This window comes from Peromyscus californicus, unplaced genomic scaffold, assembly GCF_007827085.1.
Source record: "Peromyscus californicus insignis strain IS unplaced genomic scaffold, ASM782708v3 Scaffold_11__1_contigs__length_118956290, whole genome shotgun sequence".
Lineage (NCBI taxonomy): Eukaryota > Metazoa > Chordata > Mammalia > Rodentia > Cricetidae > Peromyscus > Peromyscus californicus.
Window position 1 is genome coordinate 90,127,066 of NW_026294402.1, and position 15,459 is coordinate 90,142,524.

The window sequence follows — 15,459 nt, forward strand, 5'->3', positions numbered from 1 at the left end:
AGTGGTAATTGAGCCCATGTTATGTGAGCTTGTGTTAGTCCTTGTATTGCCTAAACTCAATATGCTTGAAATGCAGTTCGTTACCTAATAATACCTGTTTCTCTTCTCATGTTGCTTATTTTTCTGAACCAGCCTCACTTCCATCTCTTTATCTAAAACAAATCTGGGCTTTATCTTAAACTCTTTCCTCATTCAACTTTAGGCTAAATATTTGCTCTTTAACTTTAGAAAGATTTCTTGAATCATCTCTCTTTTTCATCCAATTTTTAAAACGATTCATTTATTTTTATCTTATATGCCTACGTGTCTGTGCGAGGCTGTCAGGTCCCCTGGAGCTGGAACTACAAACAGTTGTGAGGTGCCATGTGGGTTCTGGGAATTGAACACAGGTCCTCTGTAAGAACAGCCGGTGCTCTCAACCACTGAGCTATCTCTCCAGCCCTATCATCCTATTTTAATTCATGCCATTATTTTCAGCCTCTAACAATGTCCACAACCTTCTTATGGATCTCATAATTTCTCTGTTTATATTACTGTCTGTAACCTTTGCAGAATGTGTTTTGAAACATACTGCTTCTTCGAAAGATTCAGTACTTCAAAGTATTCTTCATACAGTTTAGATTGTCTAACTCTGGGAAGTACACAAGGCCGTTTCTGGTTGAGTGCTGTCCTATCCCTTCAGCTTCATTTGTCCCTGTCTCACACATACTTTATATAGGTTTCACCTCAAATGAGGCTGCTGGTGCTGCTCAACTTAGGTTGAGGTTCCATCCCAATAAGCACATTGTAAGTTGAAAATGCCTTTAAGTCAGAAGTGCGCTTTATCTATCAAACCTAACAAGCACTGAAGCTTAACAGTGTTAGTCACCCCTTTCTTATCTTAGCTTTGCTTTCCCTGCTTTTAGTAACCTCAGGTCAACCTGTGACTGAGAATTTTAAATGGGAAATAGTAAATTTTAAATAACTTACACTACAGTGTATTCTTTAATTGTTGTTTTATTATTAGTGATTGTTATTAATCTCTTATTGTACCTTATTCATAAATTCAATTTTACTATGGGTATATATGTTTGAGAAAAACCTAGTACCTGTAGGGTTTTTACTGTTCACTATTTGAGGCATCCATTGGAGGTCTTGTAACATACCCCTATAAAGAAAGGGGACTGCATACTGTTAAGTATCAGTTGTTTACTTTTATCAGTATGTTGACTGAGAACTATGGCTCACTACCACTGCTTGGTCATAGGTCCTAATTTAAAGTATTGTTTCTGCCTAGTGTGGTAGCGTAGGCCTGTAATCATAGTACTCAGGAGACAGAGATACAAGAAGATCATCACAAGTCAAGGGCAGTGTGGTCCAGATAATGAGTTCCATGCCAGATAGGGCCATATAATGACCACATCCCAAACCCTCAAGCGCATAAATTCAAAATTTGTGTTCCTAGAGCTGAAGAGATGACTATTAATTAAGAATATTTGTTCTCTTGTAAAGGACCTGGGTTTTAGTCCCAGCATCCACATCAAGTGGCTCATAACCATGTGTAACTACAGTTCTTGGGGATCTGGTACCCTCTTCTGGACTTTGAGTACACCTGCACCTATATGGTGCAAGTACACCATACTCTGGCCCACACTCATACACATAGAATAAAATCTAACTAAAGTGCCATTCACTAAATTGTGTCCCAGAAGGATTTCTACTCATTTTTTGAGACCAAATTCAGATTTTTTTTTTGTTTAAGATCAAAACCAGATATATATATATATATATATATATATATATATCTGGTTTTTATATATAATATATATATATATTAATCTTTCTTGACTACTGGTCTCTTTATTTTCCTGTACCTTAGATTTTGGGGACTCCTTTCTCTATCCCTAAAATGCCCATCTGTGTTTCTATCTTATAGCACCTCAACATGTTGGTGTTTCACATAGTTTGTTTCCTCAGTTGATTGTGAATTCTTTTATTCTTTTTTGTTTGGTTGCTTGGTTTGGTTTTGTTGGGATAAGATCTAACTGTAGACTAGGCTGACCTTGAACTTTGTGGTCCACCTACCTGCATCTTCTGAGTGGTGGAAATATAGACATACAACATCAAGTCCTGTTAACTGAACTTTTTAAGCCAGAGATTTTAATTTATGGATCATTGTTATTCCAAGTCACCTGTATATATCTTCCTTTCCTTGTACTTTAATTTTAAAATGAATGAGTAAATGGATGAATGATTAAAGAATTCTACATGAAATCAGTCAGTGCTTCTTTAGAACTTTAATTAGTGAGAGATAAAAATTAATTTACAAATGAATTTGTTAAGGCAAGGTTTCTCTGTGTAGCCCTGGTAGCCCTGAACTTAGATTCACCTGCCTCTGTCTCCCAAGTGCTGGAATTAATGACATGTGCCACCACTGTCTGACTAAGAATATATTCTTAAATTAAAAACTTGTTAATTATCTTTTTTCTTTTAGGGTGATGTTCACCAGGCACTTATTGTTCTTCAAAAGGGTGTTGAATTATGTTTTCCTGAAAATAAATCCCCAACTGAGAGTAAGCACATGTTAATCCATGGACGAGCTACACTGCTAGTTGGCCGGTTTATGGAAGAAACAGCTAACTTTGAAAGCAATGCGGTTATGAAGAAATATAAAGTAAGTATATATGTAATGTAAAGCATTTGTTTTTTTAATGGATGAAATGATTTTTTAAGTCTGTATTGAAGTGCAGATATATATATATATATATATATATATATATATATATACATATAATAGTACTCAGAAAAACTTTTCATAAATAAAATCATAAGTATATGGAATTACCACAAATGAATACATGTATGAAAACTACCACTCCAGGTTAGAAATTGTTGCACAGTGAATCTATTCTTTAAACCAACTACCAAATCATGAAGAAGTATAATTAGCACTCTATAACCCCCTCCTTTCACCACAGTAATACTCTTATCTTTCTATACAAAGTTAACCATATCTGAACCTAAGTGCTTTTAGTTAGGTGTCATGATTTAAAGCTTGCTGTATAGTCAAAGATGACCTTAGAATTCTGATTCTCCTGCCTCCTTCTCCTGAGTGCTAGGGTTTGAGTGTGCATCACCATACCTAGTTTAATCTACTGCTGAGACTTGAACTCAGAACATTGTCTATCTTAGGCAGGCACTCTACCAACTGAGCAACATCTCCAGCCCATGGAATTTCTTTATAAAAAAATAATACATAGCTTCTCTACCAGGTATTAAATTTTGCAAGATGATGATATAAAATTATAAAAGACAAATCTCCCAATAATGTATGAAAGAAAATGGAAATTCAAAATTACCTAGGACTTTTATTCTAAAAATTCGTAAAAATTAATGAAGTAGAATTATTCAGAAAATAGATGAATGGTTTTCAGAACTGGAGGTCAGAGATGGGTGTTGATAACCAGTCACTGCAGAGTTTTGTGGGGTTTTTTGTTTTTGAAGTGATGATGACAGTGTTCTAGTATTCGATAATGGTGATGGTTTCCCAACTCTGATAAATTTTTTTTAAAAAAGGAAACTTGAAAAGTATGAAATTGGCCTTGGGGATGTTGCTCAAGTGGTAGAATGTTTGTCATACAAGCTTAAGAACCTGAGTTGGATTCCCAGCCCCAACTTGAAAAAGCCAGGTGTTGATGGAGTCCTGGCTTGACATGCAGGAGGCCCTGTGTTATGTCCCCAGCACCATACCAACTCTTTGAGTGGTAGCAGACAGGTCTATAATATCAGTGCTCCATAGGAGGAAATGAAAGGGTCAAGAATTCAAGGTCATCCTCTGCCTCATCCACTAGCTTGCCAACCAGAGCTATATAAGTTCTGTCTGCAAAAGCTGGGTGCCACAGTATGCATTTGTAACCAAACAGGTGGAGAGACAGGAGAACTCCAAGAACTTACTGGCTGCCAGTCCAGCTGAATCAGAGGTTAAGTAGAGACTGTTTCTCCAAAAGAAGGTTGAGAGCAATCAAGGAAGACACCCGACATCAACCCCTAGCATTCACATACACATACGTACACATACATCTGAATATGTACACACATATCTACACATATAAAATAAAGTGTGAGCTTTATAGTATGTGAATTATACTTAGGCCTATTCCTTTTTAAATTACCTAAATCAAATTTAAGTGGAGTGTGGTGGCACACACCTTTAATCTCAGCACTCTCTGAGTCCAAGTCCAGCCTAATATACATAGAGATTTCCAGAGCCGTCAGGGCTATATTGTAAGATCTTGTCTCAAGAAACAAAAGTGAATTGAAAAATGTAACTGTAAAATGTTTTATTATATTTATTTGTGTGCATGTTTGTGTGTACTTGGCATATATGTACACAATAAATTTTTGTTTTTTAAAAACATTTCATTTTTAATTATATGTATGTATGTATATTTATATGTGGTTAATATATATTATTATATATATTATATATATAATATATATTATATATATAATATATATATATTATATGGTTAATATGCATGTGAGTGGAGCTGCCTAAGGAGAACAGAGAGAGTGTTGGATCCCCTAGAGCTGAGGTTGTAGATGATTGTGGCTATGGGTACTGAGAACCAACTCAACGAGTGCTTTTAACCTTGAGTCATCTCTCTACCCTCTTTTTAATCATTTGTAAAAATATAAAATGAAAAAAATACCACAATCTACAAGTAACTATTGCTTGGAGCTAGGAAGCTGTGTGAGAAAAAGATAATCTTTGACTATCTAAATAGTTAACTTTACTTCAAAATGGGCTTAATATGCCTAAAACTGAAACACTAAACTTATAAACTTAAAGATAAAAGATATAGATGGAAATCTTTTTTTTACCTTAGTTTAGGTTAAAGTTTCTTAGGTCAAAAAAAGCCTTAACCAGAAAAGAAAGCCTCATAAATTGGAGTCCCATGAAAGCTAAAGCATACTGTAGAAAAGACACTGTCAAGAAAGCCATTGGCTAGGGGGAAATATGCTGTTTATCTACCAGCAGGCTTATATGTAAATTATAAAGATCTCAGGACAAATAACTCAATATATCTATCAAAACCTGGAATAGACACTTCTCACAGAGTACATATAAATGGATAAAAGGCACATGAAAAGATGTTTAATGCCATTAATTAGTAGTAAGGTGCAAATTAAAATCACAGTGAAGTAACCAAAGGTTAGAATGGCTAATGTCTAAAAGACTAGCAAACCTATTATTGTGACAACTAGGTCGCCTCATGGTTGGTAATTGTAATTTTATTCATTAGAAACAAAATAGGCCATCTGGTCTACCACAGAAAACTGAATAAGCAAAACTATGATGGGGTTATACAATAGAATGCTACTCCACAATTATTAAAAATTCTTAGGTGTGGGGCATAGTGGTACACACACCTATAATACCAGCACCCAGGAAGTAAAAGCAGAAGCATCATGAGTTCAAGGTCAGCCTGGGCTATAGTATGAGACCAGGTCTCTGAAAAAAGAAAGAAAAGGTGCTTTTGGTACATGCAGCAATGCACATGTTTAATGAGAGAAGAGGGATGTGATAGATGCATTTTTTATGTCATATTAAACCAGAGTAAGTAAGTAATACATATTGATAGAAATATCAATATTTGTCTGGCCAATAGGTATAGGACAAGACTTGTGGCAAAGGAAGGTATACACAGGAACTCCAGAAACAGTTGTATTAATAAATACTCATTATTTTAATTGGTGCCATTACACCACAGATATACTTATTTGTCAAAAGCCTATATACTCAGGGTCCATAATTTATATGAAAATTATGCCTCAGAAAAATGGATGTAGATTTTTAAAAAGTACAACATAAGGAGCTGGGGAGATGGTTCAGCAGTTAAAGTGCTTGCTATCCTAGTACGAAAACTGTAATTCGGATTCCTAGAAACCTATGTAAATGGTGGGGACATGTGGCAGCTCACCTGTAATTCTACCCTAGGACGGCAGAAACAAGGCAGCCCCAGAACAAGCTAGCTATCAATACTAGCCATATTGACAACAAACTCTTGGTTTGATTGAAGGATTCTGCCTCAATCAATAAGGTGGAAGAGCAATTGAGGATGGTTCCAGAAATAAAGCTCAGGTCTACACATGTGCACTCACATGCATGCAAAAACATGTATATACGTATACATTCATATACCACACACATGAGAAATGGAAAAATAAAAATGTAAAATAAAAATCAAAAGCATTTAGAATAGCATCAAAAATAAAAAGTATAGGGGATTTAGTTCAGTGGTAGAGTACTTTAGCAATCGTAGAGTCCTAGGTTAGGTCCTCAGCTACACCAAAAAAAAAAAAAAAAAAAAAAAAAAACCCAAAAAATCATACAAACTGAACAGGTTGCATGTATGCATTTATCAGTGTGTGTGTGTGTGTGTGTGTGTGTGTGTGTGTGTGTGTGTGTATGTGTTATTGAAAAGGAAGCTATTAATTTGAAAGAGACCAAGGAATATATAAGAGGGTTGGGAGGGGGAAATGATGTAATTATAATCTCAAATTTTTTAAAAAACCTCTATAGTAAAAAAATTTCTGGAACATTATTGGGTGAGCTTTTAACTTTATTTATTTATTTTTATGTGTATAGGTCTTTAACCTGCGTGTATGTCTGTAAACCATACACCTGGTGCCACTGCAGACCCAGACAGTTCCCCTAGAGCTGGAGTTACAGAAGGTTGTGAGCTGTCATGTGGGTGCTGGGAATTGAACCTGGTTCTTTGGCAGAGCATCCAGTGCTCTTAACCACTGAGTAGTCTCTCCAGCCCTTGTGTGCAGCTTTTAAAAGACCTAAATAAATTGGGAGTGTAGCACAGTTTTGAATGAGAAGACTCAATAATGTAAAGATGTCATTTCACTATAAAATGACCTGTAAGTTTGATGCAGTCTTCATAAAAAACTAATAGGTAATTGACAATTGGAATTTGAGAGCTATGTGGAAATGCAAAGGCTTATAATAACCAAGAGATTTTGTCTCTCTAATGTCTTAGTTTTTTATTTTGAAATAATCAGAAACTTAAACATTAGGTGGCAAAGGAAGCACAGAGAATTCCTGTATGAAATTAGTTTTCTCTAATTTAAGTAACTTGTACAACCATAGTTCTCTTTTCAGAAATCTTACCACTTTTGTCAACAGTGTCTTTTCTGTGTCTGGAATCCAGTCCAGGATCCTATCTAGTATTAGCTGTCATATAGCCTTAACTTATACTCCAGCATAGCCAAGATACCTTTTTACAGTGTCGTATGAGGTTGAATGCAGACAGAAAATAGATGGCAGATTAAAAGAGATAATCAAAATTTTAATAAATAACCATGTTAAAGGAAATCAACAAAGATGGTGGTGTATCATTACCACTTGTAGATCAGAAGGAACAAAATGGGAGAGAACATTTACCGAAGTAAAGAATTATTACTGTAGGAAGGAGTCATTGGACCACGCCTTGAACTTACAGCTCAGCAGGAAGAAAACCATAGATTTTAACAACCTTGACTCGCTCCAGCTTTCTAATCTCCTAGACCTGATTAGAAGCTACAGGGTAAGCCGGGCGGTGGTGGCGCACGCCTTTAATCCCAGCACTCGGGAGGCAGAGCCAGGCGGATCTCTGTGAGTTCGAGGCCAGCCTGGTCTCCAAAGCGAGTTCCAGGAAAGGCGCAAAGCTACACAGAGAAACCCTGTCTCGAAAAACCAAAAAAAAAAAAAAAAAAAAGAAGCTACAGGGTAAACAGGCTCAATGATAGAAGTCATCAATGCCAATCTCTTGCATCCCTAAGCAGGGTGGAAAAGCTATAGCGTAGTAACTATATCTGTTGGGGAAACCAGAGACTAACCAGCATACATACATGTCAAGACCTATAAAGGTTTTATAATCAAAATACTATATTCATATACAATTAGATAAACCAGTAAGATAGAATAATTTTATAAACAGACAAGTTGTAAATTATTATTGAGTACTGAAAAACAGTTCTCAAGACATGGTGCTGTGTCATTTAGATGTTTTACAGGGGGAAGAGTTGATCTCTTCTTTACATCATAAACAAATCAACCATTAGTCTAAGCCAGGACTTCCTTTTTAGGGATGGGGTAGGTAGTTGAAGTCAGTTCTTTCATTGTATCTCTGGTTCACCTGGTACTCAGTTGTGTAGCTCATATGAGCTTCATACTTGTGGCACTTTTGCCTCAGCAGCCTCAGTGCAACATGGTGAAACATGTCTACAAACAAACCAGTAACATTAACCATAGGAGAAACTGTAATTTCATAAGAGGCTCATATCATGAATATAATCTGACCTAGCATGCCTGCATAGGTTTTGTGCAAGAATGTTTTATTTGCGATGGGTTTTGGTTTCCGATTGTCTGGGGGTTTGGATTTGTGTATGTTGTTTTGAGACAGTATCCCAAATTGGCCTGGAACTCACTGTATGTATCCTAGGTTTGTCTCAAACTTACTGAAAGCCTGCTACCTTAGCTTCCTGAATGCTGGTATTACAGGTGTTATCTATCACACCTGGCTAGAATGTTTATCAACACCATTCGAGCTTATTATTCTGATGGAATACTATGTATCAAACCGAAGTTAAAACACAACAACTGTAACTAAAGTTTTCCTGCCTGACCCACAGTCAGAACAAATCTCTATCACCCACCAGTCCCACAGCCACTCAGACCCGACCAAGTAAACACAGAGACTTATATTGGTTACAAACTGTATGGCCGTGGCAGGCTTCTTGCTAACTGTTCTTACAGCTTAAATTAATCCATTTCCATTAATCTATACCTTGCCACATGGCTCGTGGCTTACCGACATCTTCACATGCTTTTTGTCATCATGGCGGCTGGCAGTGTCTCTCTGACTCAGCCTTCCACCTCCCAGCTTTATTCTCCTCCTTGTCCCGCCTATACTTCCTGCCTAGCCAATGGCCAATCAGTGTTTTATTTATTGACCAATCAGCAACACATTTGCCATACGGAACATCCCACAGCATTTCCCCTTTTCTTTTTTTTTTTTTAAAAAATTCCCAAATTATATGTAACTTTACTTTGTTAAGGTTAAAACCTTAACAAAGTAAAGTTACATATAATTTGGGAATTTGGGCGTAGCTTCTCTTACTACTTCCTGCTGGAGGGGGGCGCTGTATCTTATGGGGACACAAAAAAAATTTTAGAATTATGGAATAGTCCATGAGGCTGTATTGTCTGAGCCAGATGCCTTCAAACCATTCTGGATGTTGGATCATCTGGGCCATGGCGTCATCTGAGACCTTTCAGGGGTCTTGGCTGGTCAAACCTGATGTATCTTAATCTGGAACAAATCCATAGCCTTTGGCTTTCTGTGGGAACAAAAGCAGAGACTCTTTTCCAAAGCAACATATCCTTATATCCAAATTTTGAAGTCAAGGTATCTTTAAAGTATACATATTGGCATAACTCAACAGCTTTTACAATCAAATGTTTTTCTGCAGTTAAAAATCCCAAAGACAACACAATCCAGATTCTCTGTGTAATATTCATCTTTACATGGCTTATTTTTTTATATTAATTTTACTGTCTCTTTAAAGACTTTATTTTTTAAAACTATATATTTGTTTCTATAATTGTATATATCACCTTTTTTGTCTCTTTCAAGCCTACATATATTTTACACACATTGTAAACTATTACATCTGAATCTTATTGTGAATCTATTGCTTTAAACTGCAGCAGCTGTGGCTGCTGGCTCCGCCCACCTCAGCTTCCCAACATGGAGGCGGTACGTTTACCACCAGCTCTGGGAACTATCATGGGTCTCTATGCTTTTATCCAAGCAGCATGTAGCCCAGAAACCTCTTTTTGTTTTGTACTAGCAAAGGCTAAATCCACCATGCAGCTTAGTGTGCCACTTGCGGAGGCCTCATTCCCACCATACTGCAGGTCGAGCGCACATGCTAGGAACCCACAAGTAGCTCAAACCGGCAGCTGCCGCTCATTTGAGAGAGACAATTAGGAACTGTTTTTAGCTCCGTTTTAGAATCTTTTTTCTCAGTTTTTAGGTGGAAACTCTTGCCACCATGGCTCGTGGCTTACCGACATCTTCACATGCTGTTTGTCTTCATGGCGGCTGGCAGTGTCTCTCTGACTCAGCCTTCCACCTCCCAGCTTTATTCTCCTCCTTGTCCCGCCTATACTTCCTGCCTAGCCAATGGCCAATCAGTGTTTTATTTATTGACCAATCAGCAACACATTTGCCATACAGAACATCCCACAGCAAACAACTTGAATTTGCTGTGTGCTGCATACTTTTGATATTTAATCGCCTATTAGTACTTTATGCTCCAGCCTAATATGAGATTTGTTTAGATATGTGTCTTATGTCTTTTTCATAGGATGTGACCTTGTTTCTGCCAGAGTGGGAAGATGGGCATTTCTACCTTGCCAAGTACTATGACAAATTGATGCCCATGGTAACTGACAACAAAATGGAGAAGCAAGGTGATCTCATCCGGTATATAGTCCTGCATTTTGGAAGGTGAGTATGAGAACCACATGTTTAGATTAAATATGGTGAATTTTATCACATACCATAGCATATTCAGGGAGTTTTCTGTTTTACTATGCATGGATTCATTCTACCACCTTAAATGAGAGAGAATATTTTTCCTTCTTTTTTCCAATGTTTAATTTGCCTTTATTTTACATGTATGAGTGTTTGCCTACTTGACTGCATGTGAGTATGTTTACCATGTGCATGTGTAGTACTCTTAGATGCCAGAAGAAGGCATCAGATCCCCTGGAACTGGAGTTACAGATGACCATGAACTGCCTTGTGGGTGCTGGGAAGAGAACCTAGGTCCTCTGTAAGTACAACCAGAGCTGAGCCATCTCTCACATCCCAGAATATTTTCCTTCATACAACTTTTTTCTTAGTCTTAAAAAATGGTGTGTGTGTGTGTGTGTGTGTGTGTGTGTGTGTGTGTGTGTGTGTAGAAAAGGTATATGTAGATACAGTTTTAGAAAATCAATAGTACTGGGCTGCAGATATAACTTAATAGTAGAGCACTTACATAGCATGTTTAACAACAAAAAATTTTTTTTAATCTGTCATTTGCTGGACATGGTGACCCATACCTATAATCCCCATACTCAGGAGGTTGTGATAGTCATCACTCAAATCACTGTGTATAGTATTTCAGAAGAACTTTAACTTAATATATTTAATTGTTAAATTTAATGGTAATTGAGTATTTTCTCCTAGTCAAATCCTGTAAAAAATTAACAAATAGGGACATTATTTTAAAGTTACACTAAGTAAAGAGCTTGTTTTTTTCTTAAGTTTGCTTTTGAATTTTAGAAACAGAGTCTTGCTCTATAGCTCAGGCCATTTTTGAACTCATATTCCTCTGCCTCAGTGTGACCACCATGCGTGTCGGGAGCCTATTCTTGAATTAGGCAAAGGATGAAATACAACTTTTTGTTTTGTTTTGTGAAGTGAGGTCTTATGTAGCCCAAGCTAGCCTCAGACTCACTATGTAGCTAAGTCTGGACTTGAATTTTCTGATCCTCCTACTCTGGTTGAAATATAACTTTTAATTTCAGATGCCTGTGTGTGTGTGTGTGTGTGTTTATATGTATGTAATATACATATATATATTCATGCTTAGTTTTTCTATTTGTCAAATTATTAATTTATAAGTAATGACGTTTCATAATTCCTGTATTTATGTGCTATTATTTTCTATTGAAGGATTCTGACTTAACAGCAATAAACTTATTAAAATAATTCCTTATTTTTAGGTCTTATCATTACTCAGTTAAATGTTTCTTTTCAGTAATTAAAGCAGTATTTATCTATCCCAAGTTAAAATAACAACACTTAGCCAAATTTCTTTTTCCTAAGAAAATTTCAATTTTTGTGAAATCTAAACTCAATTTCATTAATTTGTTTCCATAGTTGTAATTACTAATAATTATAAATATTATTGGTTTTCTTTATGGCTGTGTTATTAAAGGATAATTCCTGGCTTGTTGACATTTTGAAATGGAATAAGAAACAATACAATTACTAATTGAATTTTCTTTTCTAGAATAAACAATTTTTAAAATTTTTTTCTTTATTCTTTGTATATATCAGGTCCTTAGTATATAGAACATACTCATTACATTTCTTAAATTACACTTCAAAGAAGGAAAGCTACTTTACATTCATTTCTTCTGTCTTTTGACTGTTACCATTTTTTATTGTTGATTTTATTTGTTTGTGGTAGGATGTTGCCTATATAGCCAAGGCTGGCCTCTCAGTCTGCCTGTCTTAGCTTCCTGATTGCTGAGATTATTAAATTTGTAGCACCACACTCAGCTTCTACTACATACTTATAACTGTTTGGTATTGTTTTATACTGGCATTTAAAGTTTTTTTTTTTAATTGGATTTCCTCATTTTATTTTATGTGTATTTTGCCTGCATGAATGTATATGTACTATGTATGTGCTTAGAGCCTATGAAAGTCAGAAGAGGGCATCAGATCCTCTGGAAACTGGAGTTATGAATGATAATAAACCACTATGTGGGTGCTGGACATTGATCCTGTGTCCTCTGCAAGAGCAAAAGTGCTCTTAACCACTGCACCACCTCTCCATCCCCTATATATTTTTAAAGGAGTAAAAATTAGCTATTATGATATATTCACTTGAGTAACTGAATGTGCCTTGAATAATTATGTTATTACTGCTTCAGTGTGAATTATTGTCCTCAAAAACAGTTTAATTAGGGAATGAAACCTTATATATATAAAACACTTAGGTATGTAATAGAACTTGTTTGCAGATATAAAAATGAATGATACAAATATTAACAAAAAAAATTGCCTGGCAGGGGAGATATCATGATTACAAAGATCATGAGTTATCAGGAAGATGGTTTTCCTCAGATAAGCTTAGCCATTATACTCTAGATGTGCTGACCCCCATGGTTTCTCCAAATGTGGAAAACCCACTGCATAATTTGTGGTAGTAGGAGTTTGTGTTCACACTTTTCTCCAGGAATGAATGGAGCTGTATGTGCAGCATACCAGAAATAAAGCAGACACACCTAAGAGTTACATACTTAGGGCAGGTTTGTGGTAAAAACTCAAGCTGCTGGCTTTGTGATTGTTGTTTGAATCTTAGATAGTCTTATAATAAAAACAAACAAACAAACAAAAAACCTGGGGCCAGATATTGGGGTGAAAACTGAAAGATCAGAGAAGCAGAGCAAGCCACAGCCACCACCTATTATCTCACCAACTCCACAAATCTTCAGACTGAAAGCCTCTGAGTCCTCACCTGAAAGGGTCTCAGCTGAACTGCTTTAGTTCCTGTTTCCTCATGCCTTATATACCTTTCTTCGCCCTGCTGACACTTCCTGGGATTAAAGACATGTGTGCTTCCCAGTACTGGGATTAAAGGTGTGTGCCACCACTGCCTTGCTCTGTTTCCAGTGTGGTCTTGAACTCAGAGATCCAGACAGATTTCTGCCTCCTGAGTGATAGAGTTAAGGGAGTGTGCCACCACTGTCTGGCTTCTATGTCTAATCTAATGGCTGCCTCTGTTCTCTGATCCTCAAGCAAGCTTTATTAGGGTACACAATATATCACCACCCATAATTATAAAAATATATCTTTTCATCATCAGCTGCAAAGGAAGAAAAATGCAGAAATGTAATTTTCTAGAAATACAATGATTAGGCCTGACCAAGCTTATTGCCATGGAATACAAATGAAGGTACAGATTGTAAGGACCATTTGAAGGAAGTATTAAAAGACTTTGACTAACTCTCAAAACATCTATACTTGTTAATGCTAACTGAATACTTTATCAAGAAAAGATGAATCGGGGAGGGAATAACCTACTAGGAAGAAATATCAGTATTCAGGGGCTAGGGGTATATCTCAATAGCTAGGGTACTTGCTTAACATGCATGAAGCCCTGAGTTTGATATGTGGTACCAAAGAAAGACCCATGCCTGTAGTCTCTGGCTTAGGAGATAGAGGCAGAGGATTCAGGGTCTCATCCTCCACTGCATACTGAGGTCAAGACCAGAGAGATGGCTAAGTAAGTGATACCATCGTTTTTGTCAGAAGGCTGTACATAACTGAAGTGGTAGTTTAAGACTTTAAATTCTAATTCATATAATCTAAAAAAGAACTGTGCTAATCATATTTCTCATTTATATAATTGCAGATCTCTTCAGTATGGAAATCAGTTCATATATCAGTCAATGCCACGAATGTTATCACTATGGCTTGATTTTGGTGCTAAGGCATACGAATGGGAAAAAGGTATAATTCTTTATATAAAAATTTTAAGGCACTAGAAAGAATTATAACTTTGGTATAAAATAACATTTGGCATCACAATCTCACTTACTAAAAAATAGTAATAAGTTTGATAATTAAAATGTTATAATGTTGTAAGAAACAAAGGATGGGGGCTGGAGAGATGGCTTAGCAATTAAGAGCACATACTGCTCTTGAAGAAGACCTGAGTTTAATGCCAGCACCCATGTCAGGCAGTAGATCCAAAGCTGCTATCCTCCACAGGTACCCGCACTCACGTGCACATGTGCGTGTTACACACACACAATTGAAAAATAAGTTTTTTGAAAAGAAATAAAGTGTGAAAAGAAAGGGAAAGGTAGACTTTTAAAGTGGTTTGATTCAGGAATGAAAAGTAATAGTCTTCATTTTTTTGATAACTAACACTTTGAAAGATACCAGTTTAAGCATGTAATTCACCCTAAAATTTACAATGGATGAAAAACCAAATGCCTCTTAGACCTAAATGCTTTTCTCATTTACACAAACTATCCAGCAAACTAGCTGTGGGAATGCAGGTAATGTATTTTAAAGGCAGTTTTTATCACATTTTTTTTTTCTGTGAATGCACTGATGTTTTATTTTGTTTTTTCCTGTCTCAAACTGTTTTTCCCCGTAGGTGGCCGTTCTGATCGTATGCAAATGAGAAATGATTTGGCTAAAATAAATAGCGTTCTCACAGAGCACACAAATCGGTTAGCTCCATATCAGTTTTTGACTGCTTTTTCACAGTTGATCTCTCGAATTTGTCATTCTCATGATGAAGTGTTTGTTGTCTTGATGGAAATAATAGCCAAGGTGTTTCTGGCCTATCCTCAGCAAGCAATGTGGATGATGACAGCTGTGTCAAAGGTAATACATTAGTTAGTCACCACAGTGTCTCCTAACACTTATGGCAGATTCTTAAAGCAAATATATAAATACTAGTTCCAGGGTTCTGACTTATATTAAGTTGGTAATTTTTAAATACTTTCTAACAGAGAAAAATTTTGCCTTGTTTAAATATTTTGAGATACTTATCAAATGAGAATTGACCAGTATGTTAAGATTAAAGACTTGAACATGTTTTTTCCTCATGAAGTTTTTTGTG

General features: G+C 36.3%; 1 protein-coding gene and 1 pseudogene across 2 annotated transcripts in view; both read left to right on the forward strand.

The window, feature by feature from the left end:
• The window catches only part of Atr (ATR serine/threonine kinase), a 113,042-nt gene that overhangs the window by 74,751 nt on the left and 22,832 nt on the right, over positions 1–15,459 (forward strand). For both annotated transcript variants that reach the window (XM_052717037.1, XM_052717045.1), the window contains 4 exons: positions 2,474–2,653; positions 10,405–10,547; positions 14,236–14,333; positions 14,989–15,221. In XM_052717037.1, the coding sequence (XP_052572997.1) occupies positions 2,474–2,653; positions 10,405–10,547; positions 14,236–14,333; positions 14,989–15,221 (654 nt within the window). The remainder of the gene's footprint in view (positions 1–2,473; positions 2,654–10,404; positions 10,548–14,235; positions 14,334–14,988; positions 15,222–15,459) is intronic.
• LOC128105983 (uncharacterized) lies at positions 12,875–13,056 on the forward strand (annotated as a pseudogene).